The sequence below is a fragment of the Chrysemys picta genome, chromosome 7, assembly GCF_011386835.1.
Source record: "Chrysemys picta bellii isolate R12L10 chromosome 7, ASM1138683v2, whole genome shotgun sequence".
NCBI lineage: Eukaryota > Metazoa > Chordata > Testudines > Emydidae > Chrysemys > Chrysemys picta.
Genome location: NC_088797.1, coordinates 74,571,724 through 74,599,032, shown reverse-complemented (window position 1 = coordinate 74,599,032; position 27,309 = coordinate 74,571,724). Strand labels below are relative to the sequence as shown.

The window sequence follows — 27,309 nt, the reverse complement described above, 5'->3', positions numbered from 1 at the left end:
GCCAGAATCATCAGAACAAGAATGCGTGGAGATATTTATTCTAATCTTAACAAGAAAATGGTCAATAACAGGTGGAAACAGCTCAACTAAACAGAGAGCTTTAGAGCTAATCAATGAATGCCAAGAGTTATAGAAAACTCTGCTCTGTCCTATTCCTTCTATTTTTGGTTTGTTTAGTTCCCTCTGTGATTAAGCAGACAGCCCTGAGTCTCCCTGGAGTCATTTTTAACATTAAAAGTGGTTGTACTGATACATGGAATCACATGTATTATTTTGCATTTGAGCTCCTATTTATCAATGCCACCTAGGGAGGAAAACCAGTCTTTGCAGGAAACAGGTAAGTGAGAAGAAGAGGCCAAATCTGGAGGAACATCTATAACTTTTCATGCTAAATGTAGGGCATAACAAAAGACACTGCTCCAGGAAGTGCATTGCTGGGGAAGATTAAATTCTGCATGTGATCAAAGTCTCCTACGGACTCTTGTGATACAGTCAAAGGCGTGAATGAGCATAAAGCTGGGAATTGTTAAGTGGCCACGGTGTAATCAACTCTGTTTGTGCTACTGACACGACAGAGCCAATTAGAGACGACTCAAAATATGAGAAGATTTTAACCCTTTAGTAATTATGCTGATTATTAAAGCAGTGAATAGTTTTGCGTCCCCACTGTAACAAGAATAAAGCACTTTTATGCAGGGATATGTCCACTTCCTCCCACCCTCAGCCACTCTGCACTATAACAAAGACAGGTGAATTTGGACCACATTTTGCCACAAACTCCTCCCCGACTCAAGTCTGGCCCCAAAAAATTAAATGACACCCAGACCAAGCTCTTCTCACAAAACACAAGAGCACTTAGTAGGTCCTAAGGTGACCAGACAGCAAGTGTGAAAAAAATCAGGACACGGGATGGGGGGCAATAAGTGCCTATAGAAGAAAATGTCCCAAATATCAGGACTGTCCCTATAAAATAGGGACATCTGGTCACCCTAGTAGGTCCTCACAAATGTTCTTTGTGGCCTAGCAGAAGTCGTGTCACCTCATAGCACCTGCCCAAATGTGTCTATCAGAACTACAGGTCCTATATATTTCTGCAAGTCTTTGCACCTCAGACTCAATAGTTTGACAGTCTGTTATGAGTCTACAGCACAGACTCCATAGGATTTATAGCAGTGGGGAGAGGAGTGGAATGTGCAGCTGCCTCTAAAGGATATGAATAACTATGGCCCATTAGTCAGTCCATAAGAGAGGGAAGAAAATATATGGGTTTTGGAGAAGAGATGTGTCATCTTTGTTCTGCAGCGTGACTATTCTCCACCTGCTGTACCGACAAAGAGCAGTGATGCACACAAACACTGCCAGTACTGCAGTTAATTACTCTACTTTATGTGCTGATAACTCCGACTCCTAGATATTGCTTCATGCCTTCATAATGGTGGGTTCCCTCTTACAGCGCACACACTGCTGATTACTGCACTAGCCAGAATGAGGGTAACTCTGAAGGCATACTCCTCTGCGTCTAATTCTTCCCCATTCTTCTTTGGGCCATTCTCAGATGTGGCTTTCCACAGTTAAAGTCCTTCCCCTCCCTGCCTCTTCTTTCAGGAAAGAGCTTGATACCTTTGCTACCACGGTGACAAAATGAGTTCTTGATTTTTCATAGTCTAGAGTGATCCCTGTTTTGATGCGAAGAACACCACTGTGTCGGTCTATGGTAAACTTATTAGTACGGATGTTCTAGAAGAAAAGAAGAGGAGAAGTGGTGAAAGATTACTGGTATGGAAACAAGACTAGTATTTGGACTATATTTTATTTAACTTGCTAAAGATATAGACTAGAATAATAAACAGAGGTGGGTAAATAGTCTGTAATGAATAATTCATGTGATTAATTTCACCTCTTTGTGTTCAGAAACAATTTATGAACAGGTCACAATTTTCTCATTATTCAAAATAATGCAGCAACCTTAACTTAGACATTTCCCAGCCTTTAATATTTAACTATGTAGCCATAATATTCTGTTAACATAGTTTATTGGATGGAATTAGTTGTTTTTTTTGTTTTAGAAAATAAGAAGATGACCCCCCCCCCCTCCCCACGACACACAAAAAAGTTGTGTCCCTCTTCAGGACTTCAAAATTCTACTGGCTTCCAAAAAACTGGCAATAGTTCATGTACAATCCATTATCTGGAACACTGGCCAGGATTTTCAAAAGTGATTGCTGAATTTTGGATGCCTAATCTGAAGTATTTTAAAGAAGCCTGATTTTGATAAGGTGCTGAGCATTTACCCTCTGAAAAATCAGGGCTTTTTAAGGTGTCTCATGGTGGGCACCAAACATTGAAGCACCCAAATTCACTGGTTGTTTTGAAAATCTTGACATATTTGAGTAGACATCACTACTAGAATGTTCTATCCCGTATATTGTAAAAAGCCAACACTTCAGAGAGAGAGAGAGAGAATGTGTGTTCCCCTGTTATGTGATACTTGGGAGCTCTCAGGGAGTGAGCCAATAGCTCTTGTGGAGCCTTTTGCTTCAACCAATGCACACTTTAAGTGGACTTTTTGCTAGACTGATACGTTAGTCATATATACACATGTATGGCATGGCCTTCTTTGCTGCACATTTTGTAAGCTTAGTGAAAAACCCTATGCAAAATGAATTACGTATGAGATTTTCAAAGGATCATAACTTGGTCATATCAAAAGCTAATTTCAATAGGGCACCCAAAAGCTTCTCTTAACAGTAAGGCTATGTTTGTGCCAAATTTCAATTTTCTACATTAATCTAACCTGGCTGCATCTAGCACTGTTCACAAAAAGTTTGCAATCATTCTTTTATAATGGGAAAATACATTTGTTCAGTGTCCTCATATTCAAAAATGGCAAAACCAATTTTTCCTCAAACTAACAAAAACTGCCTTCAGGAAGAGCACAAATCTAGAAAATTTCTGACACAAAGATGAAAGTTTTAGGAGTTAATGAGCAACTCCTAATAAGGGGATAGGACAGATAGAAATGTGCTGTCAAACAAAAGCACAGCCTGTGAAAATTGTCCAGGTATTATAACAATGCTCTGTAGATAATGTGCCTCTTCAGTGACTGACTACGGGTGACATTAAACAATGCAACATATTGTCTGCTAGCTTTGCCTCTTGCTAAGGAGAAAATGAGGGTCACTAGCATCTCAAAAGGGGAACAGAGTGGCAAAACGCAGAACAAAAATGACTGTGAAAAAAAAGTAAGAGACTCAATTTCTGTGAGAGAAATGGGTTTTCACAGAGTGACCTGATCTGAGGGACTTGTCAGAATTGCAGAGTGGATTTGTAAGTGGCATTGAATTTAAATGAGAGTTAGATTTCCTTTGCAGTAAGATCATTGTGTTTGCTTTTTGTGTCTTTTTTGGCTGATTACAGTATTTGGTTTAGGATTTTTTTTCTTTCAGTTATCTCATGTTAAGACAATTAGCTTTAATCCTACATAAATATTTGCATTTTCTCAAGTAGACATTGATCCTGCACTCACTTTTGTCTAAGTAGATATTGTAATGAATGAGTTAGTCTATGTGTACCACTTCCTCTTACTGGGGAGAATCAAAATTATTCAGCGGCAGGCTAAGCTTTTAGCAACAGCAGCTCAGGTTGTAGCCACCTTTTCTTTACAGGATTGTCTTGATGAGGGAACGTGGTCAACCCTTTCAAACATGCCTATTAAATATCTGTTATTAGTTCACTCAAGGCAGTACCCTTGTTTGTCCTTCTCTTCACTGAGATAGTGCAAAAGTGATAGTACCTACTTGCCTATGCTCCCGATAAACAAGAAAGAGAATAAGTGGGGAACAGAAAAGGAAGCAGGAAATATGAGAATGCCAGTGATGTGGCAGGAGACAAATGTTCTGTTAGAACCTTAAAACACTGCATAAGTTAATCAGTGTTGCAAGTATGAGCAGGAGGAGAGCAGCAAAAATGAAAGGACGTGTGAATATATATGATGGGGGTAACAGAAAAATATTTAGCTGTATGTATTAGTTTTTTGGCAGATGGACCCTATCAGATCACAATGCAGGATCAGTCACAAGAGGGTTCTTTCTCCGCTGTCTGACTCTTATCCAGAGTTATCAGGAGTGCAACAGAGGTTTTCTCACCCACCTGATAATTCAGCCGTGTTGTTCACTCCTCCCACACTAAGGCCTTACTTAGTATAAAAGTTGCACTGCTTTAGTTATCCTGGCATAGTTACAGTGGTACATCACCCCTGCTGTGTATGCAGTTATATTGGTGTACATGTACTTATACTGGTTTAGCTTATTTCCATGCAGGAAGGGAAATAATCTATACTGGTCTAAGGTACCTCTTTCTGATCTAACTGCATCTATACCAGAGGTTGTACCAGTAGAACTACTACAGTAAAAAAACTAAACAAAAAAATCCCCACTCCCCTAACCAACTAACTATACTGCTATACAATGCGGTATGTAGACCAGGCCTAACAGGTAGCCAGGAGAGATGACCCTGACTTCACTGAGAAGCAGAAGGAGTGTTGTAGCTGAAGCACTGCAGAGAACCACGTGCAGCTGAGGGAGGCTGAGGAGGGATCAGAGAAGGCAGGAGTAGGGCTGAAGATGACTGAATCCTGAACTGAAGCTGAATGCTAACAGTTCCCAGTCCATGGTCAACCACCCCAGCTTTTTCCTAGAGGTACATATTAATTTAGAATCTATTTATCTCATGCATTTTCTGGGATCACTCCTACTGTTATGGTGACACTTCTAACAAGCTCCATGGCCTTGTTTTTATCCTCCTGGGGCCTGAACACCTCAGTAAATGAGACTACTTTTAAACATACATGTAATACCCATACCTGCAAGAAGTAGGTGATACTTCCCCCGGAACCCGTGTCTTTGTCCACTGCCTCGATCTTAAAGATACTGCTCCCCGAGGGAGTGTTCTGTGAATCAAAACAGTTACTAGAATCAGGGGGACTGGCAGAGTAATGGGAGATAAAAGATGAGAGAGGCAAGAAATGAGGAATGAATGAGAGAGGGCTGGAAAGCAGCAAAGGAATGAGAAACCAAAAATAGAGAGGCAGGTGGGAATGGGGGATTCAGAAGGTAGAAGGAAAAGCGATTGAAAGTCAGCAGAGAATGAAACACAGAATGTGATGGAGAGTGAATGGGCACATGTATGAGTGGGGATGAAAGTGAGGGAAATTATGGGATGAAAGAGGAAGAAAATATATTAAAAATAAGGGAAAGATTGGGGCAGAAACGGGAAGAGAGAAATGTCCGTGTAGGGGTCAAGGAGACAGAGAAATCTTCTTCTTCTATGATGTTGCTCCTCCTCCCATTGAAGTCAGTGGTAAAATCCCCATTGACTTCAATGGGAGGAGGAGCAGGCTTCCTGTGGAAAACAGTGTGCAAATAAGCATCACAGCTTTCCCATGGGAGACCTCACGCATTCAGACAGTGGAGAAAACCACAGCATGACTTCCTCACTAACCATACACTTTAGTGATACTCAAAACCTAACCAGCTAAACACTGAGTTAATCACATTAGTGATGGGATGTTACAGAAAACACATTCGCTTCTTTTCCCTGTTCCCCATTCAAACATACTTATAGCATGAAAAAAAACCCTCAACCAACCTCTGGGACTTGGACTATGTAAGGTGTGTTGATAAATTCTGGACTCTCATCATTAGCATCTGTAACAAGGATTCGGACTTTTTCAGCAACCTGGAGTGGAATATGATAAACACTTATTGAAATAAACTAAATTATACCATATGCTTGTTCATTTGCACACTATGATCCCAACTGGCTAAGGAGTTCAATAGCAGTGAAAACTGCTTTGTTGTGGAATGTCCTCAAGCTACCATAATTCAGTAGGAAAATGGAAAGAGAGAACATCATGGGCTTCTTAAAGAATTTCCTCCCCCTGCCCCCCCCAAAAGAAAGGCAATATAAAGCTTTCCCCGAGAGTATTATTTATTGATTTATATTATGACTTTCAAAAGTCTCAGGGCACTCTATGAACAACAGATTATGGGGCTGATTTTCAAAGTTAGTTTCACACTTACTAGACTCTTCAAGAGCTTCAAAACATACCTGATGCATGCACATAAATGAGATATCTGTGCATAGGCAAGGCTACTTAGGTGCCTAGCTGGCTATGATGTGCACAGATACCTCATTTGATACCACTGCTGTTAGTGTGCATTAATTGGGTGTGTGCAAATGCATGCAGCTAACTTTGAAAATCTGGTCCCATTTATACCTAGAGAGCTCACTCTGACATCCAACATAAAGGAGCCCCTTCTGGGATGGAATGCAGTAGCTAACATCAATTCCCAGCAAAAGTGCAACTTTTTTTGTGAAGTAAAGATCCAGATACTTTTATTTAAGGAGATTTCTATGGCACTGCTCATTATATATGAGCCTCCTAAACATTTATTCTCACTACGCTCCTCTGAGTAAGGAAGCATTGCAGAGAATCATTATTCCAGTTTTACAGAGGAGAAAATGAAAACACAGAGATTAAGGTTCAGATCCTCAAAAGTATGTTGGTGCCTAACTTCCACTGAAATCAATGGAAGTTAGGCACTGAAATACCTTTGAGGATCTGGGCCTACATGACTTGCCCAAGTTACCATGGATAGTTTTGTGGCACATCCAGAAGTAATACCCAAGTTTTCTGACCACCAGTCCTGTGCCTTAATCATAAAACCATCCTTCCTATCTTTAAAACAAATAAAAACAACAGGGAAATGTATGGGTCTCAAGTGGAATTAGGTCAGGATATTGGTGCAGTCACTTCAATTAGTCTTGTGAAAATGATATCAGGCCCTTAATAATAAGAGCTTCAACAACAAACAACAAAACAAACAAAAACAGCACCCCAAGCAAAACAGAGCTTCATAGTGCAACGCCATACCATGAAAGTTCACTAGTGACTCAAAGGGAGGAACACCAGCTACTGACTCTCCAACACTAATTCCTGCAACACTGAATTTTTCATTAGAGGTCTCCAAAAATTTACCAGGCCCAACTCTTCTTTGGGCTTGAGACCTACTGTTGTCTCAGCCTAAGGTGACAACTTGTATGAAAAGATACCATGGTTTTACGGCCTACTTTGAGTCAGACTTTTGCCTTGGACCACAGAATCCAAAATCAGTTTGAAATGACTGCAAGGAGTTGGATTTAGGTCTGAGTTACTGTGATTTCATCAAAGAGCATAAGTAGCATAAGACCCTCATTTCTACCATGTTTTCTTATATAACAAGATACAGTATGAAAGGTGGCTAATGCAGAAAGGGTGAGCTTGACAAGCTTTGGCACATGTGAATACTCACTGTACTCAGGCCATCTGAAATACTGACTATAACTTCAATCTCATCTTCTTTCTGCAAACAAAGGCAATTCATTTAAACAGAGGTCCAGTATTTAGCAAAATTATTCAAGGAGGGTTTGCGTATTTAAATGGATCGCAAGAATACCCAGAGTTATAACAGTTAACACTAACGAAGTGAGTATTGGAAAGGAAATAAAACCTCATGTTTTGGGGCATAAGACGATCTCTAACTATTAGGGATTAGGATGAGTCTTTCATGGGGTGGGGGGAGGAAATTAGCCCACATCAGCATTTTGTGGGATTTCTTGCATTTCCCTCTGAGGCATCCAGTGTTGGCCACTGTTGAAGACAGAATGCTGGACTAGCTGGACCATGCAATTTGATCCAGCAATTCCTATGTGTGAGTTGCTGGAAGTCAACCTTTGCATTTTTCAAGAAAATACTAACTAAAAAGGTATTGTGAGAAACTTCTGCTCATTGGTGTACAGTGGTTTAAGGGATTTAATAAACATTGGGCAGTCTCACCTGAAAAGGATTTCCCCCGAAAACAGGTCAAATCAGGAGTTTAGAGCATCTGATCTTGGAACAAGGTTGCCTAATATGCCATGTTTGGTGGGACTATCCTGAGCTGACAGGAAGGGCTTTCATTTAACTGGATACATGTTTCTTAACCCATTTTAGTGACTTTTATTTCCATTATTTGTAATCAGTCCCAAATGAAATATTTAAGGAAATTCAACAGCGGCAGCATGGCACTTAACTGAGGGTCCGACACCTAAGAAAATATGCTTGTGTGTATGTGGGAAAGAGCATATATGTGGAGAAATATTCATTTTTGGTATCAAACAATCTGTCCTTGAAAAATAATTACAGAGAACCCAACTCATCCTACATCTGGGAGAATCCTAAAGAAATTCAGATTCCATCTCCTAGGATTAGAGAACCTTAGCTGCATCAGGCACTAAACAGAAAACAGAGTAGGAATAAACAGTGAATTTTCTATTTGGCAAGAGGGGGGAGGGATAGCTCAGTGGTTTGAGCATTGGCCTACTAAACCCAGGGTTGTGAGCTCAATCCTTGAGGGGGCCATTTAGGGATGTGGGGCAAAAATCTGTCTGGGGATTGGTCCTGCTTTGAGCAGGGGGTTGGACTAGATGACCTCCTGAGGTCCCTTCCAACCCTGATATTCTATGATTCTAAGAGTTTAACAGTTGGGTACTCAAAGATTCTGTAGTAGAAGCAATGTTATAAATGAACTGGAAAAGGAGATGATAAGTGCAATAATATACTGTATTATATTAATATGGATACAATTAGACTGCAGAATAAGTTTACATGATTTGGAGGCCAAATAGACTCAGACTTTATGGGCAGAAGGGACTGTCGTGACCATCTAGTCTGACCTCCTGCACATTGCAGGCCACAGAACCTCACCCACCTATGCCCGTAACAGACCCATAACCTCTGACTGAGTAATTCAAGTCTTCAAATCATGACTGAAAGACTTCAAGTTACCATTTACACCACGGTCTGAATTGACACTCTCCCTTAAAACTACTAATCAAATTAAAAACTTGAATCCATTATAGAAACATGCAGATAGGTACTATTTCATTGTGCTTTACCTCTCTATCAAGCTCCTCAATCAAGGTGACATTTCCAAAATTTGCATCAATGGCAAAGTAACTTCTTGACCCAGTTTCATAGGTCATTCCGTAGGTCACAGGATCTCCTTCTGGGTCAGTTCCATTCAGAGTGTACACATGTGTACCTGAAAAGATAGATTTAGTCATTCCACAAGACTTCCCAATGGTAACTTCAACCAGGATATGTCTTCAATGAACTATTTCTTATGCATTTAGCTCCTTTTTATGGTTAGAGAAGTTTTGTAAACCAGCTCCAATTTCTAGGAATGTATTCATAGAGTCACAGATTTTAAGGTCAGAAGCAAACACCAGATCATAAGTATACAGTTCAATAGTTACGATTCATAATTTTCTGCCTATTGGTTAAACCCAGATAATCAGTGTGGGCAACCGGTCCTTCCCTCCAGAGCCCTCAGCTGCAGAATACCACAAAGTTCAATCTTCTTCCCTCATACAATTCATTTGGATGAAGAGTAGCTGACTAATCCTGAACCCAAGCAAGGCTGAGGTGATGCTGGTAGGAAGAAGTAAGAGCTCTGAATGATTTGTATCCTCTATAATATTCCCCACTATTGAGGGTAACTGCCCAGATTGTTAAGATCGTCCACACTATTGGGATCCTCAATGCTATTGGATGCCCAGCCAACCATGAGAGCATTAAAATGCCCACTTCCATCTGAAGCTGACAAGAAGACTGCTGCCCATCCTCACAGGACAGCTATGCCTCATTGGAACAATGGAACTATAAGTCAATATGTGGAGTCCCGTGAATATTGAAGACAACTTCCACAAGAGCTGGACCTGGACTATTGAACTCTCCCCTGACAGAGATGTCAGAATGACCACAGGCTTACCCAGTCTCAGAACTAAATAAATGTCAACCTCCTTTCTTCCACTTAGCTTTCCCTTCATTTAAATTCTTTATACAACACACCCAACCATCCACTCACTCACACACAAATGAATAAATCCTATAAGCTAATCAGTCTAATTCACCTACAAGATGGTCAAAAGAGATATTATTTCTATTTTTAAATACTTGAGAAGATGGTGCCAGCTTGTGTGGTGAATTGACTCCTTTTATCAAAATTGACATTTCCTGAGGGAACTGCATTTTCAAAACATTGTGGGGCATTTACTGGGCAATATCCTTGAAAGTCCATTATCCTACTTTGCATTTATATAGCACCCTTCATCCCTGGATCTTAAAATATTTTTCAAACATCAATTAACTGAGCCTGACAGGTGGTGTTATCCCCATTTTACAGGTAGGTAAACTGAGCACAAACAAGTTATGTGAATTACCCAGGATCATACGACAAGTTAGTGCCAGAGTCAGAAGTAGAACTCAGGAGTCCTGAGGTTCAGTCCAATCCTCTAACCACTAGGAAGATCATTCTTTCTAGTAAGAACCACAAACAACTCTAAAAATTATGCTCAGAACTTTTCTCCCTTGAAATTCTGAGGGTTCAATACTCAAAACCACGCTTATGGAAACTTATATTTTACACTGTGGCAAAAGTATTGTAGCTGAGTAACTCTACTGGCTGGGTGAACAGTGAAATTTGCTTATACCACGGACAGCCCACAAAAAGTCATAGCTCCTTCTCCTAAAGGAAGGATCGTGGCTGATGAAGTTGTGTGGCAAGGTGATTAGAAGGAAGATCTTTTTTCCTGGCTCTGTCAGTGGCAGCATGAATGATCCAAGCACAGCCCACAGAGGTGAACTGTGCTCTCCTCAAAATAAACGTGGCAGAGGTGGGCTCCAGATTTAAGGATTCACACAAGGTTAGTGTGTATTGTCTGATGAAACCACCAAGTTTTGCCTGGTTCCTGGTTAAAACCATTCAGAAACACTGAGTTTTGCAAGATTTTCACCCTAAGTTATATAGCAGCTTAAAATCATGCAGCGGTTCAATATCTTTTTGATGTCTGTAATAGAGCACATGTGGTTATTTTAGCAGCAGAGAGAGACAATGCTGCTGCAGGTTACTAGCTCCCTAACTACAGTTGATGTGCTGTGGATTGTGGTGCTGTCAGTAGCAACTATGCACCATGAATGTTTTCTTGTATTTTCTCAGATTTTGTAATAAAAGCTTTTCAAAGATCACTTGCTCACTCTTCAGATATAGAAATTAAACCTATCACAGGCAGAACACAATGGAGCAGAGGGCTAAAGGGCTATGGAACATCAAGCAATATGGCATCTGAAGCTGACACTCAGCATATTTGGTTATCCGCAAGGATAGAGGGATTATTTTGAGAGGCTATTGGAAGATTCAGTCAGACTGCACTGCATCAGGTCTCATTTGTATGGCAACCTCTGCTATTGGAAGTGCTAAATATGTAGTATTTTCTTAAAGTAAAAGTTTAAATTTTGCAAAGAGTAACAGAGGAACAAGAGGTATGCTGGTGGTACACACTGCCAAGATCCAGCTTAACCCATCCCCAGTGAGTATGTAGAGTTTGGAAAACAGGCGCACAAAATTGCAAACCAAATCATGTTTTCCTTAGGCTTTTCCATTTAAAAACTCCCAGGAAAATTATAAATATAACTTTGTAATTCACCAAGTAACTAGGAAAAGGCACAGAGGAGTCAAAGTTATTTTTGCTTTACTGCAAAATAAAATAAAAGGGGAAAAAAGAAAAAACTTGGTCTGAGATTTTTCTCAAAAAATGGGGTGTCACAGTGAGGTGTCTACATCCTGACTTAGCTTCCTATATAAGGGAACTGATTTTCAAAAAAGATGAACATCCAGCAGCTCCCATTGACTTCACATGTTTTTGTTTCTGAAAATCTGTCTTGATGTTATACACTTTTCCGGCCAGATTCTGCTCTCATTTATACAGGCATATATCTGGATTAACTCCAATGACTTCAATGTCAATGCAGTCTTTTTCTCACTCTTTTTATGTCATTATAACTTTCCACTTTTTAATTGCCTCACTGTTATATTTCTCACTCTCGGTCTCTTCAACCTTATATATCTCTATCATGTCTATTTCCTCTCCAAATGCGTAACTGTTTTTCTGCCTTCCAGCTGATTTCTTCTACCTCTCTGAGACATCCTGCTGTGGGTTTCTAGCACATTTGTCTGTGGCAGCTGTTCCAGTTGTATTATCTGTTTAAAAAGCTATACTGGGAGTTTCAGATGCCATGAACATTAGTGATAAAAATAGCACTTGACATTTGCAATATGGGATACCTTTCGTCTATGGAAAGCAAATCACTTTAATTAAGCCCAACAATACTGCTGAGCAGCAAATAATAAACCCATTGTACAGATGGGGAAACTGAGTCAAAGAGGCCCAAGATCTCACAGCGAGCCAGTGGCAACCTAGAAATCCTGGCTCCAAGTCTTATACACTAACTACTCTTACAAACAGGGATCTCCTTTCTGTTGTGTTTGTATATCACCTAACATAATGGGGCCCTGTGCCATCATCAGGACTCCTAGGAACTGCCCCAATACAAATAAATAACAATAATAATATCACTCCCAAGAAACACATAACCATCCAGTAGACAATGGAGCATAAGGGCTGCAGAGGAAGAATTTTATGCAAGTGTGTGAGAATGTATTTCAACCTGAACTTGTGCAAATCCACCTCTACCCACTGAACCATCTGCAGGATGGAAACCGAGTGATCAAAAACCCAGTAAGGTTTTCATCCTTTGCAGTTTTCATCCTTTATGGGGGGAAAAGAGGATCTGCATGGAGGGAACACCACAGTAAATCAAATATTAGCCATATAATCTCGCATCTTCTTTGCAAGCCTATGCACTAGTCATATCAAAAAATCTCTTATGGTAATTGATGCATTTTACCTGCTGCAGTTTTTAGGGACTTTCTTATAAGGGTAGCAGGAAATTTCTGTTGCTGAAGGTAACATGAAACATTGACATTCATGTCAAGTTTGAGATTGCTGAGGTCTCCCAATAGGAAACAATGGGGTTCATTGATCTTTATGCCCTACTGTTTCCTGAGCTGGTTTTTCGGGTATAACTGATACACTTGGCTATGTGACTACTGGGCAGTTAATGTGCCATTGAAATTGAATTGTTTGATTGCAATTTCTCTTCCAGTTCGGTCTCAGCTCCTAATATTGGATGAGTTATATCTGAATGCACAAGCTCTCCATATCATTAACGCCCTGGGAACACTTCCCAGCACAGTGTTAATGCCAATTAAAAAGCTATCCTAGGCATGCTGACTCCACTTGCTGAAAAAGAAGTAAATTAAAAATCCAACCAAAATCCTATCGGTGGGTACAAGCAAACAGCCCCCTCCAGTCATAAACAGAAGCAAATAGAGTATTATTCATATAGGGACAAGGGAAAATACAATAGTAACTGATAATGCCACAATCTGGCCCTTTAGCTGCAACCTCCTGGAGGACAGGGATCTTTGCTTAGTGTAGCACTCAGCACACAGACAGCGCTCAATAAACAGCACATTAGCACTGAAGCAGCTGCCCCACATGGATCCTTCCCTTGGGGGAGCCTTAGAATAATAAAATCATAGAAATGTAGGGCTGAAAGGGACATCAAGAGTTCTTCTAGTCCAGCCCCCGCTGTGCTGAGGCAGGACCAAGGATACCTAGACCATCCCCGACAAGTGTTTGGCCAGCCTATTCTTAAAAACCTCCAGTGATGGGGATTCCACAACCTCCTTCGGTAACTTGTTCAGGTGCTTATAGGATCAGTACAGTTAGAAAGTTTTTCCTAATATCCAACCTAAATCTCCCTTACTGCAAACTAAGTCAATTACTTCTTGTCCTATCCTCAGTGGACATGGAAAACAATTGATCACCCTCCTCTTCATAATAATCTTTTACATATTTGAAGATTGTTTTCAGGTCCCCCCTCAGCCTTATCTTCTCTAAACTACACATGCCCAATTCTTTCAACCTTTCCTCATAGGTCAGGTTTTCTAAACCTTTAACATTTTTTGTAGCTCTCCTCTGGTCTCTCCAATTTGTTTACATCTTTCTTAAGGTGTGGAACCCCGAACTGGATACAGTACTCAGCTGAGGTCTCACCAGTGCCAAGAGATGGGAGCAATTACCTCCCGTGTCTGACATATGATACTCTTAATACACCCCAGAATGACGTTTGCTTTTTTCACAGCTGCATCACACTGTTGACTCACATTCAGTCTGAGATCCACTATCATCCCAGATGCTTGTCTTCAGTACTACCGCCTTGCCAGTTATGCCCCATTTTGTAGTTAGCATTTGATGTTTTCTTTCTAAGTGAAGTACTTTGACCGTGTCTTTACTGAATTTCATCTAATTGATTTCAGACCAATTCTCCAATTTTTCAAGGTCATTTGAATTCTAATCCTGTCCTCCAAAGTGCTTGCAACCCCTTCCAGCTTGGTGTCATCCATGGAAATATTGAATAGCACTGGACCTAGGACAGTCCCCTGTGGGACCCCACTAGATATTTCCTTCCTGTTTGACAGTGAACCATTGAAATTACTCTGAGATTTTTTAAACCCATTACACATCTAGACTATCTGTTAAATTAGTAACAGAGGAATGCATTGAAATGGCCTGCAGGTAAATTTGTTTTACTCTGATTTTATTTTCTCATTTTTCTTCAAGGCACATCCAAGTTCTAAGCAAGACTGGAAAGGAACATACCAAAGTACTGCCAGAATAGGTGTTTTCACGCTACTTCCAGCCCACTCAGACAAGGAAATCTCAGACCAAAGAGGCTCAGAGAAGCACTTAAATGGCAGGGTCACCATCTCCTGGCTTCTGGACAGCAATCCCATGTCTCCCCTTATGAGAGCTGCCCAGCATCTTCTTAAGTTTCTGAGCCTAGTTAGTTGCCTATCAGAGAGGCACTTCTAGCTGGGAGTCTGAGACCACCTGAGATCTAAGCCAAAAAAAACCCTCTCCCTCTCTTGCTCCTAACCACCTACCAACCTGCAGCCTCTGCCTGGGGTTTAAGTGATTTGATTATTTTTGAGTGAACCTTTAGCATCAGGGTGAATTTCATCCAGCCTGAAATGGCATGAGAGTCCCATTTTGCTTCATTGTATATTAATGGATTTTCAGTCCTTTTATAGGCTTGGTCTGTGTTGGGATTTTGCCTCGATTCCAGTAGTCACTGGCCAGCCACTGATGTAGCTTCCCCAGAACAAACCCCAAGTGTAGACAAGAAAAGCTGGGATCTACCCGAGTGTCAGGGGTAGTATCCACTGATGCAAATCACAACTTTCCTGACTGCACTGGGGGTTTGCTTTGTGTGGGTACACTGGTGCTGGCCTTCGTTTGCTGGAGTCTGAGGAAATTCCCACTGACACTGCAGCTTCAGTCTGCTTATAGTGAAACTCAGGGTCACCATGGGCAGGCTCCAGCTGAGCTAATTCCATTGGAAAATGCACGATAAGCTATGTGCTAAATGGTGCATTCCAAGGGATTATCATTCCTTCCCCTCTTTTCTGGTTGATGTTGCCACTCTCCCATTGGTGGGAAGAGCTGAAGAAGAAACTCTGATCCCCCATGTCACAGAGCCCAGGAAGGAGTAAAGAAGACTCAGACCATGTCTACACTATGGGGACTGTAGCAGCACAGCTACGGCACCATAGCTATGCAGCCATAATCTCTTAGTGTAGATATGGCCTACAACAACGGAAAGGGTTTTTCCATCACTGTAGGAGCATCGCCTCTCAAGCAGTGGTAGCTAATTCTTCCATTGACCTACCTGCATCTACACTGGGGTTTAAGTTGGCATAGCTACATCGCTCAGGGATATCGATTTTTCACACACCTGAGCAATGTAACTATGTTAACCTAAAATTCATGATGACCTAAAACCTAAGTGTAGACCAGACCTCAGGCTGGTGTTGCTGTAGTCTGCCACCACTGGGAGTGGCCCTTTGTCCTACAGCTGCAGAAACTGAAGAGAATCCATGCCATCACTCCCAAAAGGAAGAGAAGGATCATTTTTGCTACATTGGTCCTTTCTTGTTAGAGTGAAATTCCACTGGCTAGATCTTCACCACCACTGAAATGCAGATGTGTCTGGAGTAGAAGCAACCAGTACATAGCACTCTAAACAAGAGTCGGCTGGAGATACTTTCCCAACCACACCATGACAAACACCTCCTGTTACAAAACATGCCAAAGAAACTTTAGGGTGAGATTTTCCAAAGCATGGTGTTGCCCCATTGATGACAGTGGGAGCAGAACTAGGCCAATGCTGAGCACTTTTTAAAATCTCATTTACTTTAATTCCAACCAGAACAGATAGTGCCTATCTTTTATGGGGCTCATTGAAAAGCTAGTAACTACAGCCAGACAAGAGTAAACACAAAACAGAGTTCCAGTGCTGCATTTGGATGCATTGCTATGCTATTTTTTTAAACCATAAAACCTTTAAAGTAGAGCTGGTTGGGAAATAAAACATCCAAATTTTTCAATTAAAAAAAAAAATCACAAAAATATTGTGACAGTAAATATTCAACCATTTCTACTTTAAACATAAAAAGGATAATTATTTGAAGAAAAACCTCATGTGTGTTCTCTTATTTTCATTTCAATGTACAGTTAAGCTGTCATTAAATAATTATTAACAACTCTGTTCTCTTCCCATAAACGTCTGCCTGGGCAGACAAGAATCTCTCTTAATTTCACAAATCATTTATGACCTCACAACACTCATGCTCAGATGCTCTGGGTGAATCAGGTGACCAATAGTGTGGGAGAGAAGAAGAAGGATTTCAAAATGCAGTTTGCATTCAAACAAGTCATTTAAAATAAAGTGAGGTCTATAAAGAGAGAAAGAATAACATTTAAGTGCATCAAAGGCAGAGGTACTAGAACATTTTGGGCATATGTTAATGGACACCATAACAAAATAAATTGTATGCTTTCCCATACCTTTGTAATGATTCAGGCAACAAAGGACAGCAATTTTAGAATTTATTTAAAACACATTTACTGTGATACTGACCAACAGGTGTGTCTTCTGAAAGGCTGAGAAGTGCCATGTTCCCATTAGTACTGCTGGCTCCATTATCAAAGAAGTAGGGGGCATAATTTGCCTGAGCTGCAATTAAAACAAAGCAGAACCCAAAGAAAAGCATTTAATAAACTGCAGTAACTCAAGATTTCCTATCCTGCCTCTCTCTCTGTACAAAGAATGATGAGCCCTTTGGGAAATAATGTGAGTTTGTATGTAACATATCCAATTACACTCATGAACTTTTTACCTTTTAAATTATATATCTATGTTAAATTGCTCCCCTCTGGTGTTGTACCAATAATTCACATAAATACTGCACAGCAGCATTTAAAGAATATGAGTGTAGAAAAAAGGAACTAAACAGGATATATTTAAAGAGCCTCAAACATTCAGAAGCTGCGTCTTGCAAAGTAACCTTCACAACCATTCACCATTTCTGTATACAGCTCCCATACACTCTGTGTGTGTATGTCTGACACCTGGCCAATGGCTAAGTAATAACCTAATCAATATTCTAAACATATTTTTAAATTACACCTACTGAATGAGCAATAAGCCATAATTAAACAGTTACTTACTTGCTGCCAGACAATAAAGTTAAAGAAAAAAAAAGAAAGCAAATTAGTTGTCATTCTAATCACTCATAGTTAAAAATCAAAATAGCCCATTTGAAACAAAATTGAAAATATGCAAACAGGAGGAGGGGGTAACGTGCAAAGTGATCAATCTCTCAGGAAACAATTCAGGACCACATTATCCCATCAGTAAGGATTACTATAGGATATGCCATGTCCTTCTCTTTGTTTATTAACAAAGAGAAAGCCGTACTCACCCAGGCAAACATGCACCAAATTGAGAAATAAAGATGGGGCGAAATGCCTTACATGCTTCATCCCACTGAAGGAAAGGCTAATTTCTTCTCTGTTTCAAAGGTTTTTGGTTTGTTTGTTTTTTTGTCTGAAGGGACTTGCAAAGTCTCCTTCAGACCTGTGCGGTGGTGAAATGTGCAAGAGGCAGTAACAGATGTTAAGATGTTAAGCGGATGACACGTCTTAATTTCTGAGGAATTTAAAGAAGCTCCTTCCTACCACCTAATTAGACCAATTACTTTGCAAGGAGCTGTGGGACTCATTTCTGATACAAGGTTGGGAGGAATCAACATCACTCTCACAGGGTTGTTTGTTTGCACTGTGTTTAGGTTGCCTAATGAACCACTCTTCACTGCTCGAATATAGAAGCCAGAAGGCAGGTAAAGTTGAATTTTTAAAAATATGTCTTATTCTCTAATTTACTCCTTTGCTTTTCAGAACTAAGAGGGATTTTTATTTATTTTAGATTTTGGCTTCTTTGAGAAACAAGGGGGTAGGAACTCAAAACAAATGCATGGTACATTAAGCATCAATACTTTAATATCAGTACTTTAAAGGAGGCCAGTAGTCAATTACAACAGCAAATATCAGACAGAAGCCAGCGATGGGTTTTTTTATTCATGAGATGGCCTAAAGATTTGGATTTCAGTTAAGTTTTTGATGCATCTTTTATAGCTGGTATACAGTTTATAATTAACATCCTGAAACATTTTAAAAAAGTATTCCAAAGAAAATATTAATGAAATAGGGTTTTTTTTCCTCTTTGTTTTCTATTTCATACAGTTAAAAGTGTATTTCATGGTACACAAATATATATATATCTATTCAGTAAATTCAGGGGGAAAGAAACCCACACTGGAAAATGCATATAAACAAAACATAAGAGGAACTTGGCAAATGGTAATTCCTAAAGGGAGATGTTTAAGCAGCCTTCTAGCTGTCAGCTTGATGCAGAATTCTTTCCCTTTAAGAATGCTCTAATGTATTTTAATGATATTTTTGAATTTACAGAACACACACAAAAAACAACCCCCTCAGAAGTTAGCAAGAAATTAACACAAGTCCTTTTTCTCTTTGTCCAGGATTTTTTTTTTTTTAAATAAACCACTCTGCTACTCAGGTGTGATCAAAGTTACTTTTTCTTCTGGCAGACATGAACTATATACATTGGGACTGAATGTGAATTGGAAGTGACGGCGTTGGTGAGATCAGTCCAATTTCCAGTGGACAGGTAGCCACGTCACCATACCCGTTATCACAACTGCACTATCTAGGCACTCTTGCTAGCAGTGCTCAGTAAAGGCAGAGAATACCGACTGATCATGGAGAATGAAATAATATCTCTCTTCCTAAAGGTAGTTCCCTCTAAAGCATGCCCCGTGGTCTGGATCCAAAACACAGCATTTACGCACGTGCTTACCTTCACTAGGATTACTCACACACTTCCGTGCTTTGCTGGATTGAAGCCATTGCCGATGTGAGTAGGACTGATCCTTGGTGGGAATAATTTGCACTGTGTTGTCCGTGTCCTAGAGGGCCCAACCATGCAGCAGCTGCAGACTGGGCCCCAGTGGATGTACTCCATTTGTCAGCACTTTTGTGATCATTCCATTCATTTTATTATTATTATTATTATTATTAACTAAACATTTGGAACAAGCTTTCTGTTCTTTCCAGCTGCTTTAGACAGGCCAAACCCCGACTCCTTACGCAGCAAGACTCCTATTGGCTTCAGTGGGACCTTTGCTTGAGTAAGGAGTGCAGGATGTGGTCCCATGAGTGGGTGAAAAGCACATGAATTATTTCTGAAACATATCAGTGCCATGGGTTCGGCCCAGCTTGTCACCTGGAACTTCCAGGCTTAGTTTAATGAACAAAGGGTTAAATTGCCCCTCCATGTGTGTTGTTCTTGCAGAAGAAATAGGAAAATCTGCAAGTTGCTACTCAGAGGGCCTGATCCAAAGCCAACTGAAGTAATTGGAAAGACTCCTATAGGATCAGACAGAGTTCCTTCTATATTGTTCTGTGATAGAGGGTAGTAAGTGTTCCCCATCCCACTCAAGGAAATAGCAGGGGATTTGGTCCACAAACACATAGATTTTTGGGGACCAATCAGAAGCTATGGTCACCTCTACAGAGGCCTGAGCTGCTTCACAATCTCCTGACCCTCTCCCTTAAGCTTCTAAGCATCTGGAAGCATGGATCCAGCTGGCAGCTGCTGCTCCTGATACCACCCTCAGGGGGAGTTTCAGAGTGCAGAGGGGAACAGTGAAGAAATGAATGCTGAGAGAGTCAGCATGACCTTATTCTCTGATTTTCCATGGGGACAATTCCATGGACAAAACAGCTCCCTCTCTGCTCATGGAGCCTGGTCACTGCAAAGCAGCCACTGGGGTATTCTGCAGTGTGGGAAGAAGGGGAGGATGGTGCTGAAGAGGCAGCCTGCCTCTCTTCCTGCTTGAATCCACCAGGTTTTCATCCTCTCTGACCACAGATGTAGAGGGGACAATCTGGCCCAATATACTTTATTTTATGCATTTTCTACAATACAAAGGGCACCACTAATTAGAGCCTGTTATCTATACAGATAGTCACATGCAGATCACCAGCCAGGGAAACAGAAGCCAGAGCAAAGACACAGAACCCAGAAGAGAGACATCTTTGCACCAGATACACACTTTCCTCGAGCATTAAACCCCAACACAGGGTTTCCTGGCCTGCAGGGGGAATCCCATTGGAACACATTGTGTTCCTGTATGGACACTTTTCCTGCAGGACAAGTGAACTGTAAGGCCTCAGCATGGTAAAAAGTACATTAAAATTAGTGGAGTATTATTAGCAAAGGCTCTGTGTAAATCTAGGATGCTGTTAATTTGTATCACTGATAAATAATTACTATCTTATTAACAATAACAATAATACTAACACAACAGTGACAGTATAGCAACATATACAAAATGGCCTACAAGCAGGAACCATGTGACTCCCAAGAGAGGAGAAGAAAACCAACCTGCCAGTGACAGTGTTGGTTGGCTGAGAAAACTGAGGCATATGTAGCTCAAAAGGAAGAGTAATGGTGCCTGCTCAGGTAGCTAGCACCAAAACACAAAGTGAAAACATAGTCCTCAACAGAGTCAATGGGACTGCTTGTGTGTGTGTGTGTGTGTGGAGCCACACACTTGCATACGTGTTTGCAGGGTCAGGGTCTTGATTTGTTCCCTTCAGTTGTCTTGCTTTTTAGCACTATCCTTGAGGATGGATGGCTCTCACCACACATGCTGTCTGTCCCTTAACTGACCCTCTTCTCTCTCTTAACAGGTCGTGTTCTAAGCTCTTCATCCACTGAGCCCAAATGTGGCCTTCAGGCCTTTAAAGTGTGAGACAAGGATCTCAAGGGAAGGACACAATGGCAGCAAAAAGAAAACAGACAGTGAGTTCTTTCTACAGGGTACTTTACCAGCAAGAGTGGCAGGAGATTTTCCCTGCTGCTAGTGCCTGATTCTGCCCCACTGATATCAGTGGGAGCATGACTATTGATTTCAAGGGAACAGGATCAAACCCTTAGTTTCTAGGGCTGGGATTTTCAAAGAAGCATGGCACCAAATTCCCACTGAATTTCAATGGATTTGTGCCCCTCTCTTAGACTCATTTGGAAACCCCTAGCCAATACCCTTTTTGTGTGTACACCCACCTACCTACACCTGGCAGAGCTGGTTGTCAAATGCGGAATGTTTTGAAATTGATGAAAACCAGAAAAAAAAAAGTCAAATATTTTTGCAAACTTTCTCCTCTCCAATATCCAACCATTTCTAATACCTACTATATTTCAGCTAACATTGCCTGAGTGAGCATGTCCCATTCCAGGACCTGGAAGACAAACAAATAAAGCAGAGGAAACACGTTGTAACATCGGTAACAGCTGCAGTCAACACTCCTGCAGTTGAACGAAAACCTACACGAAGCCCCAGCCCATCTGAGCATAGTAAGTACAAATGAAAACTCTTATCAGGAGAGGTACAGTAATACTCACAAGAGTATCTCTGCAACAGCAATTCCCATAATGGGGTACAGGGAGACTCTTTTGGACAGTAGTTTGTTCACAGAAGGGAGATGCACTAGAGTTCAGCAGGCAATGAACAAGTGCCCAGATTAGTCAACATCACCACAACAGGCACTAATTGTCACCTGAATTGGCAGTCTCAGCACAGAGGCCAAAGGCTGAATGGGCATGGAGATAAAGTATATTTTCAGCATCATAGGTGGTCACTCCATGTCAGAGCACATCACATTAGCCAGATGTTATGGAGAAAAGTCTGCCCATGCTGACTTTGGGTAAATACAAGATTTTGCTTTCCTTGGTTGCCAATCTCGTCCCTTTCACCTGCACTAAATTAACATATACATTTTAAAGAGAGACACAAACAAAAAAAGGGAGTAGAGGGTATCAGCTTTCTGCTCTGCTTCACATGAACTAGGTGTGGCCTTCAGTCTTCTGCAAGTTATTAATGCAGCCTTCACTTGGACAAGGTTTAGACACACACCTGCTCTAACCTCTGTACCTTTTTATGAGTGAAAAGATGTATATTCATATTAAATCATTCAAAATAACTAGCTTGAAACTCCACCTTCTACATAAGCCTTCTCTTTCTGCACTGGATACACATGACAGATCATCTCCTGGTGAAAACTTCCAGAGGAAAACTGCACCTTTTCTTCACTCACTCACTCACTCACTCACTCAGTGTGTGTGTGTGTGTGTGTGTGTGTGTGTGTGTGTGTGTGTGTGTGTGTGTGTGTGTGTGTGTAAGTTAATTCAGCAGGTAAGTGTGCTCTGCGTTGTATTTAAAAATCTCAAGAATGAGTTGAGGCTACACCCTGCATTTCCTGTCTGGGCCATGTGAAGGGGAGAAAAAGCTGTAATGGCCAAGCAGAGGTTCCTGGAGCCATTTGGCCTATGTGAGGCCGAATGGCACAGAGCAGCACAATCAGCAGTGCCAGTAGTTGGGAGGGAGGGGATGGAACCTGACCTTTTCCCACAGAAGCCACCAGGTTTATCAGGCATGCCCCTTCCTAGAGAATGAGAGGATAGCCATTTGGGAGTTCGGGGGAGGATGTGCCTCCCACATCCATGCAGGACAAGGCAGAATTATGCCCTATATGGCTCAGCTTGGGGTATCTGCAAATGCATATCAAATGGCTCTTTGTTTTCAGAGGAATCGTGTTCTGCAGCTCACTAGCAACTCTCACAGAACTGCATGAGTGTGAATTGTTCAAGCTGTTCTTCACATGTCTCATCTGCAGCAGGAAGTGCTAAGGTACAGTAGGTGTGACAAATTTCACTTCAGTGCTTGCATGTAAGCTTCCATCTCATTACATTGCTAGACAATATTGCTCTTGATTTCAGTTGAGCTGATTTAGCATACCCAGGGTTGATCCGGAGTAAAAGCACAAGCCACAAAAACAGCATAAAAAATACTAGTTCAAAAAACCAACCAGCACCCAGTGGATCAATGGAGAGCTTGATCTCTGTGGTGGAGCAATGTCACTCTGTCCCAAGCTTTAAGGCTAGGGAGTAAAATGAGGCTGGTGCAAAACTAGAATAATTTTTCAAGAATGTTTTAGGTGAACATTTTTACAATTTAATTGTGGGTGATTTTGCACCTGCTAAGTTTTGCATTTCTGCAACATTTTGCAAAATCCCCTTCCTCTCTTGAAATATGCAAAAAAATCGATTTTTGGACCAAAAGGAATTTCCAAATGTTGAGGTTTTTGCTCTAAAATGGGACCATTTTTAGGTGAACTTTTTTTTTTTTAATATATTCGCAAGGCAAAAATTCTATCCAAAACTTGCATGTTTTTCACAATAACTTACAGAAACCCTTTAGAGTTAAAGATTTTATAATTTGATGATTATTTTCACTCATCCCTAAGATAAATACAGAGGAGCCAATTCACCCTGTGCTGCTGCTTGAGAGGAAGCAGTTTGTGCCTTCCCTATTCAGCAGCTTTGGGGGTGAGTATGGCTGCAGACACAGGTATAGAGAAGCTAGAAGGGATGCATTAAGTCATGCCACTGCTAAGACACAGAATTGCTTGGGCAAGGGTGTGGCTGGGGACACACCCTCTCTTTCCCTTAGGGATCTTGGATGCACCAGAGACAGAAAAAGAAAAGTTACTTGACTGACAGTGAATTATGACCAAAATTTTCAGAAGTGACTAGAGATTTTGGGTGCCCAACTTAAGACACCTTAAAGGGACCTGATTAAAAACAAACAAAAAACCTCAAAACAAACCTGAGTCCAAAATTCAGGTCTCAACCTTCTCAAGTAGGGCAGCCAAAACTGAGGCACCCAAATTGTTAGCTATTTTGGAAATTCTTGGGGTTTTTTTGCTTTAGACAAAACAGGAAAAAACATGTTTTTGTCATGTACTGAAACTGCTTCAGGAAGGATACAGTTAATTATCTTCATCTCTGGGGTTAACTAATGAAAGGGTTAGTTTCCCTCAGTACATGTGAGTTTCGAAGAGTGGGGGTTTGCTACTTCTGAGTATGCAGAAGGTATTGCTTTTCTTTTTAATTATTTCCTAATTACTCTCTGTTTTGGACCATCTGTGATTTTTTTACTGGCTCAACATATTGCATTTTGATCCATCTCTTCACTAATAAACTGTGTATAGTTTGTAAATAAAGGCAGCAGTACTTTGAAAATTAGTAACTTGAGGTTATGTTTTGGGCTAGTCAAAACCTTCCTGCCTCTTAGGGCTGGTCAAATTTTTCCATCAAAACTGTTTTTTTTTTTTTTAAACAGAAAAATGGGTTTTAAACTAAACAAAGATTTTGATGAAAAGTATCCACTGCCTGTGGATAATTTCACTACTTTATTGAAAAAAAACAAATGCCTGACAACTGAGAAGAGTTTTATATTCATCTGAAAACTAAAATATTTCAATTGAAAATGATACCACTGTACCTCATGGAAGTTGTACTTTGGGGGATTTAAGCTTCCATTCTCTTCTTTGGGCCGGACTCTCTTGCCAGACTACATCTTTCATGATGTACCATGGCCAGGGACTATTATGACACTCTCCCTTCCCTTCACAAATAAAGTGGAGCATTATGGGAGATGTAGTCTGGCTAAAATCCCTGGCCCATAGAAGAGAATGGGAGCATTAGACCTGAACTACAACTCCCATGAAGCATGGAGGTACCATTTTGAACTGATTTTTTTTTTAAACAAATATATATTTAACAGAAACGTCTAAATTTTCAATGAAAAACAAAACTATTTTCTCTAAATTTTTGTTGCGGGAAAAACTCCTTAGTTTCTCCCCAACTCTACCAACTCTTTAACAGACCAGGCTCCCTGCTTTGGCCCCATGCATCAGGAAGAGTGAGCAGTGCTGTTTGGACTGGCTTGGGAAGAGGAGTGGACTGGTACCTTGTTCAGCTGTCCCACAGTCCCAGCAGGGCTGGAAGGCGATGAGGAATTGGGGCAAATGGGAACAAGGAAGAAAAGCAGAGAAACAAACTTCAAACCTCCTTCCAGCACTGTGCAAACCTCCCTCTGGCTCCGCACACATCCCTACAGCCTCGTTGCACTGAATCTATGTTCAACGGCAGAGCAAAGCTAATCTCTAGATTCCCCTTTGGCTCACGCCCTTTCCCATTCCACCAGCTGGAGAACTGTACCTCTTCCCTACAAGAGGATATCATGGCAATAAATGGTTCATACACACCAAGGGAATGGAGGTGAATGGGATAATAGGAAAGTCCTTTCTAGATACTCTAGATACCCATTAATCTCATTTCATTCACTAGAGGCAGTGCTATTTTGCTGCCGCCACAAGGGGGTGTTGCTACTTCCCCTAACTGCAGACATTAAGTGGGAAAAAATATTGCTGAGGCTGCTTTTTTTATAGTGAGATGGATTCCAACGGCATCCCTCAAAGGTATCTACCACAATTGCAAGAAAAAGGAAAGTACATAACTGACCTGGAGTACTGTGCCCCACACAGTAACTATCCTGCTTGGGAGGAAAAGGCTGCCTATAGCCCAGTGGAGGATCACATATAGGTCCTTCCCTGCCCCCCTTTTGTTTTAGAATAGTCCCTCCACAAGAGATGAGGTCCCTAGAAATTTGCAATGTGTGTGGATTTGTTTTCCAGGTTATCGTGTATCTTGTATATGTTCCATGGATACAGCATAAAATAGACATGCTAGACATCCTCCCTTATTTAACAGTGACTAGCTAGGAGAACAGTCAAGCAGGGCTTAATTTGTGCCAGGGTTTGCCAGCGCTGAGCCCCAGCACCTCTAAGCTTGGCAGTTCATAGCCCTAGCACCTCTCGGCTTGCTGTATAAGTTATGAAAGTAAAAAATTTGCTTGACCCCGGGCACCTCTTTCATTACAAATGAAGCACTGCAGTCAATAGAAACAAACAAAATCCACAGTCCCTCTCCTCCCACCCCACAGAGTTAAATGAACTGCCCTGTGTAGCTATTACCAAGTCTGGTGAGAAGAGACTTTAAACAGGAAAGAATTTGATTTCTACCTGGCAGTAAAATTGTTTATTTGCACTCAGTTAGACCAAGATGAAAGAGCAAAGAAAGGAGCCATATAACATGAAAGATATTACTTCAATTAACCTGAAATAAAACTGTAACCAGCAAAACACTTACAATTAAATCAATCTTCTCATGGCTTTACAGCCAGAGTTTGCAGGAGTAAATATTCACTTTATAACTTAAATATACTCAGTATGAGGCTGAGGTACAACATGAGCACCTACAATCAGTATTTCAGATTGCAAAATAGCTGTGGGTTCCTCTTCTAATGCCTCAAACCTCATGTCATATTTCAGCTGGATCATAATCTGGAAATGCATCATACTTTCCTTCTTTGGGAACATTCTGGATGCAAGTTGCTATACTGGATTGCTGATATAGCATTACCTTAGCACATACTGTGTGCAAATACCCACTATACTACATCAGGAACCAACTAATCCACCTAGGTAACACAGTAAATAAAGCAGAGTGATTGTCAATGAATAGAATTTACACTTGGCTCCTTAGACCTCTCTGCTTGCAGTATCCAAAATGTATTCTGATCATATCAGGGAGCACTGGTATTTCACAAACCATGGTGCAAACAGCTCTTGTGGAGGAAGCCAGAACAGAGATGTCCCTGTTTCCAAAGTAACTAATGAACTTCAAATGGACAAAACAGAGGGAGACTAGAAAACGACAAATGCTTAAGAAAAAAGATGTGGCATTTCTAGAGTTATTTTCATGCAACAATCAAATACACGTTCCAACATACTTGTGAGGCAGGTATAGGTCATGACAGGCACAGAGGGGTTAAATTTCCACTCCTTGGTAATTGTGCCAAACTAGCAGCAATAAAAATTCCAGATCACCTGTCCACAACCTGTTTTTTCTGTATAATCATTCACTCTGGG

At 40.8% G+C, this 27,309-nt stretch overlaps 1 protein-coding gene and 1 long non-coding RNA gene across 2 annotated transcripts in view; one reads left to right on the top strand and one right to left on the bottom strand.

The window, feature by feature from the left end:
* The window catches only part of CDHR1 (cadherin related family member 1), a 65,365-nt gene extending 47,354 nt beyond the window's left edge, over positions 1-18,011 (bottom strand). The window contains exons 1-7 of the mRNA XM_024106960.3: positions 17,811-18,011; positions 16,967-17,062; positions 8,977-9,122; positions 7,353-7,403; positions 5,647-5,736; positions 4,862-4,948; positions 1,621-1,737 (exon numbers count right to left, since the gene is read on the bottom strand). Coding sequence (XP_023962728.2) covers positions 1,621-1,737; positions 4,862-4,948; positions 5,647-5,736; positions 7,353-7,403; positions 8,977-9,122; positions 16,967-17,062; positions 17,811-17,871 — 648 coding nt within the window. The 5' untranslated portion in view covers positions 17,872-18,011. The remainder of the gene's footprint in view (positions 1-1,620; positions 1,738-4,861; positions 4,949-5,646; positions 5,737-7,352; positions 7,404-8,976; positions 9,123-16,966; positions 17,063-17,810) is intronic.
* Positions 18,012-18,090: 79 nt separating this feature from the next.
* Positions 18,091-23,328, top strand: LOC122174113 (uncharacterized). The gene is made up of 4 exons (XR_010589210.1): positions 18,091-18,227; positions 21,166-21,277; positions 21,678-21,829; positions 23,059-23,328. It is a non-coding gene; the product is annotated as an uncharacterized LOC122174113 (long non-coding RNA).
* The last annotated feature ends 3,981 nt before the right edge of the window (positions 23,329-27,309 follow it).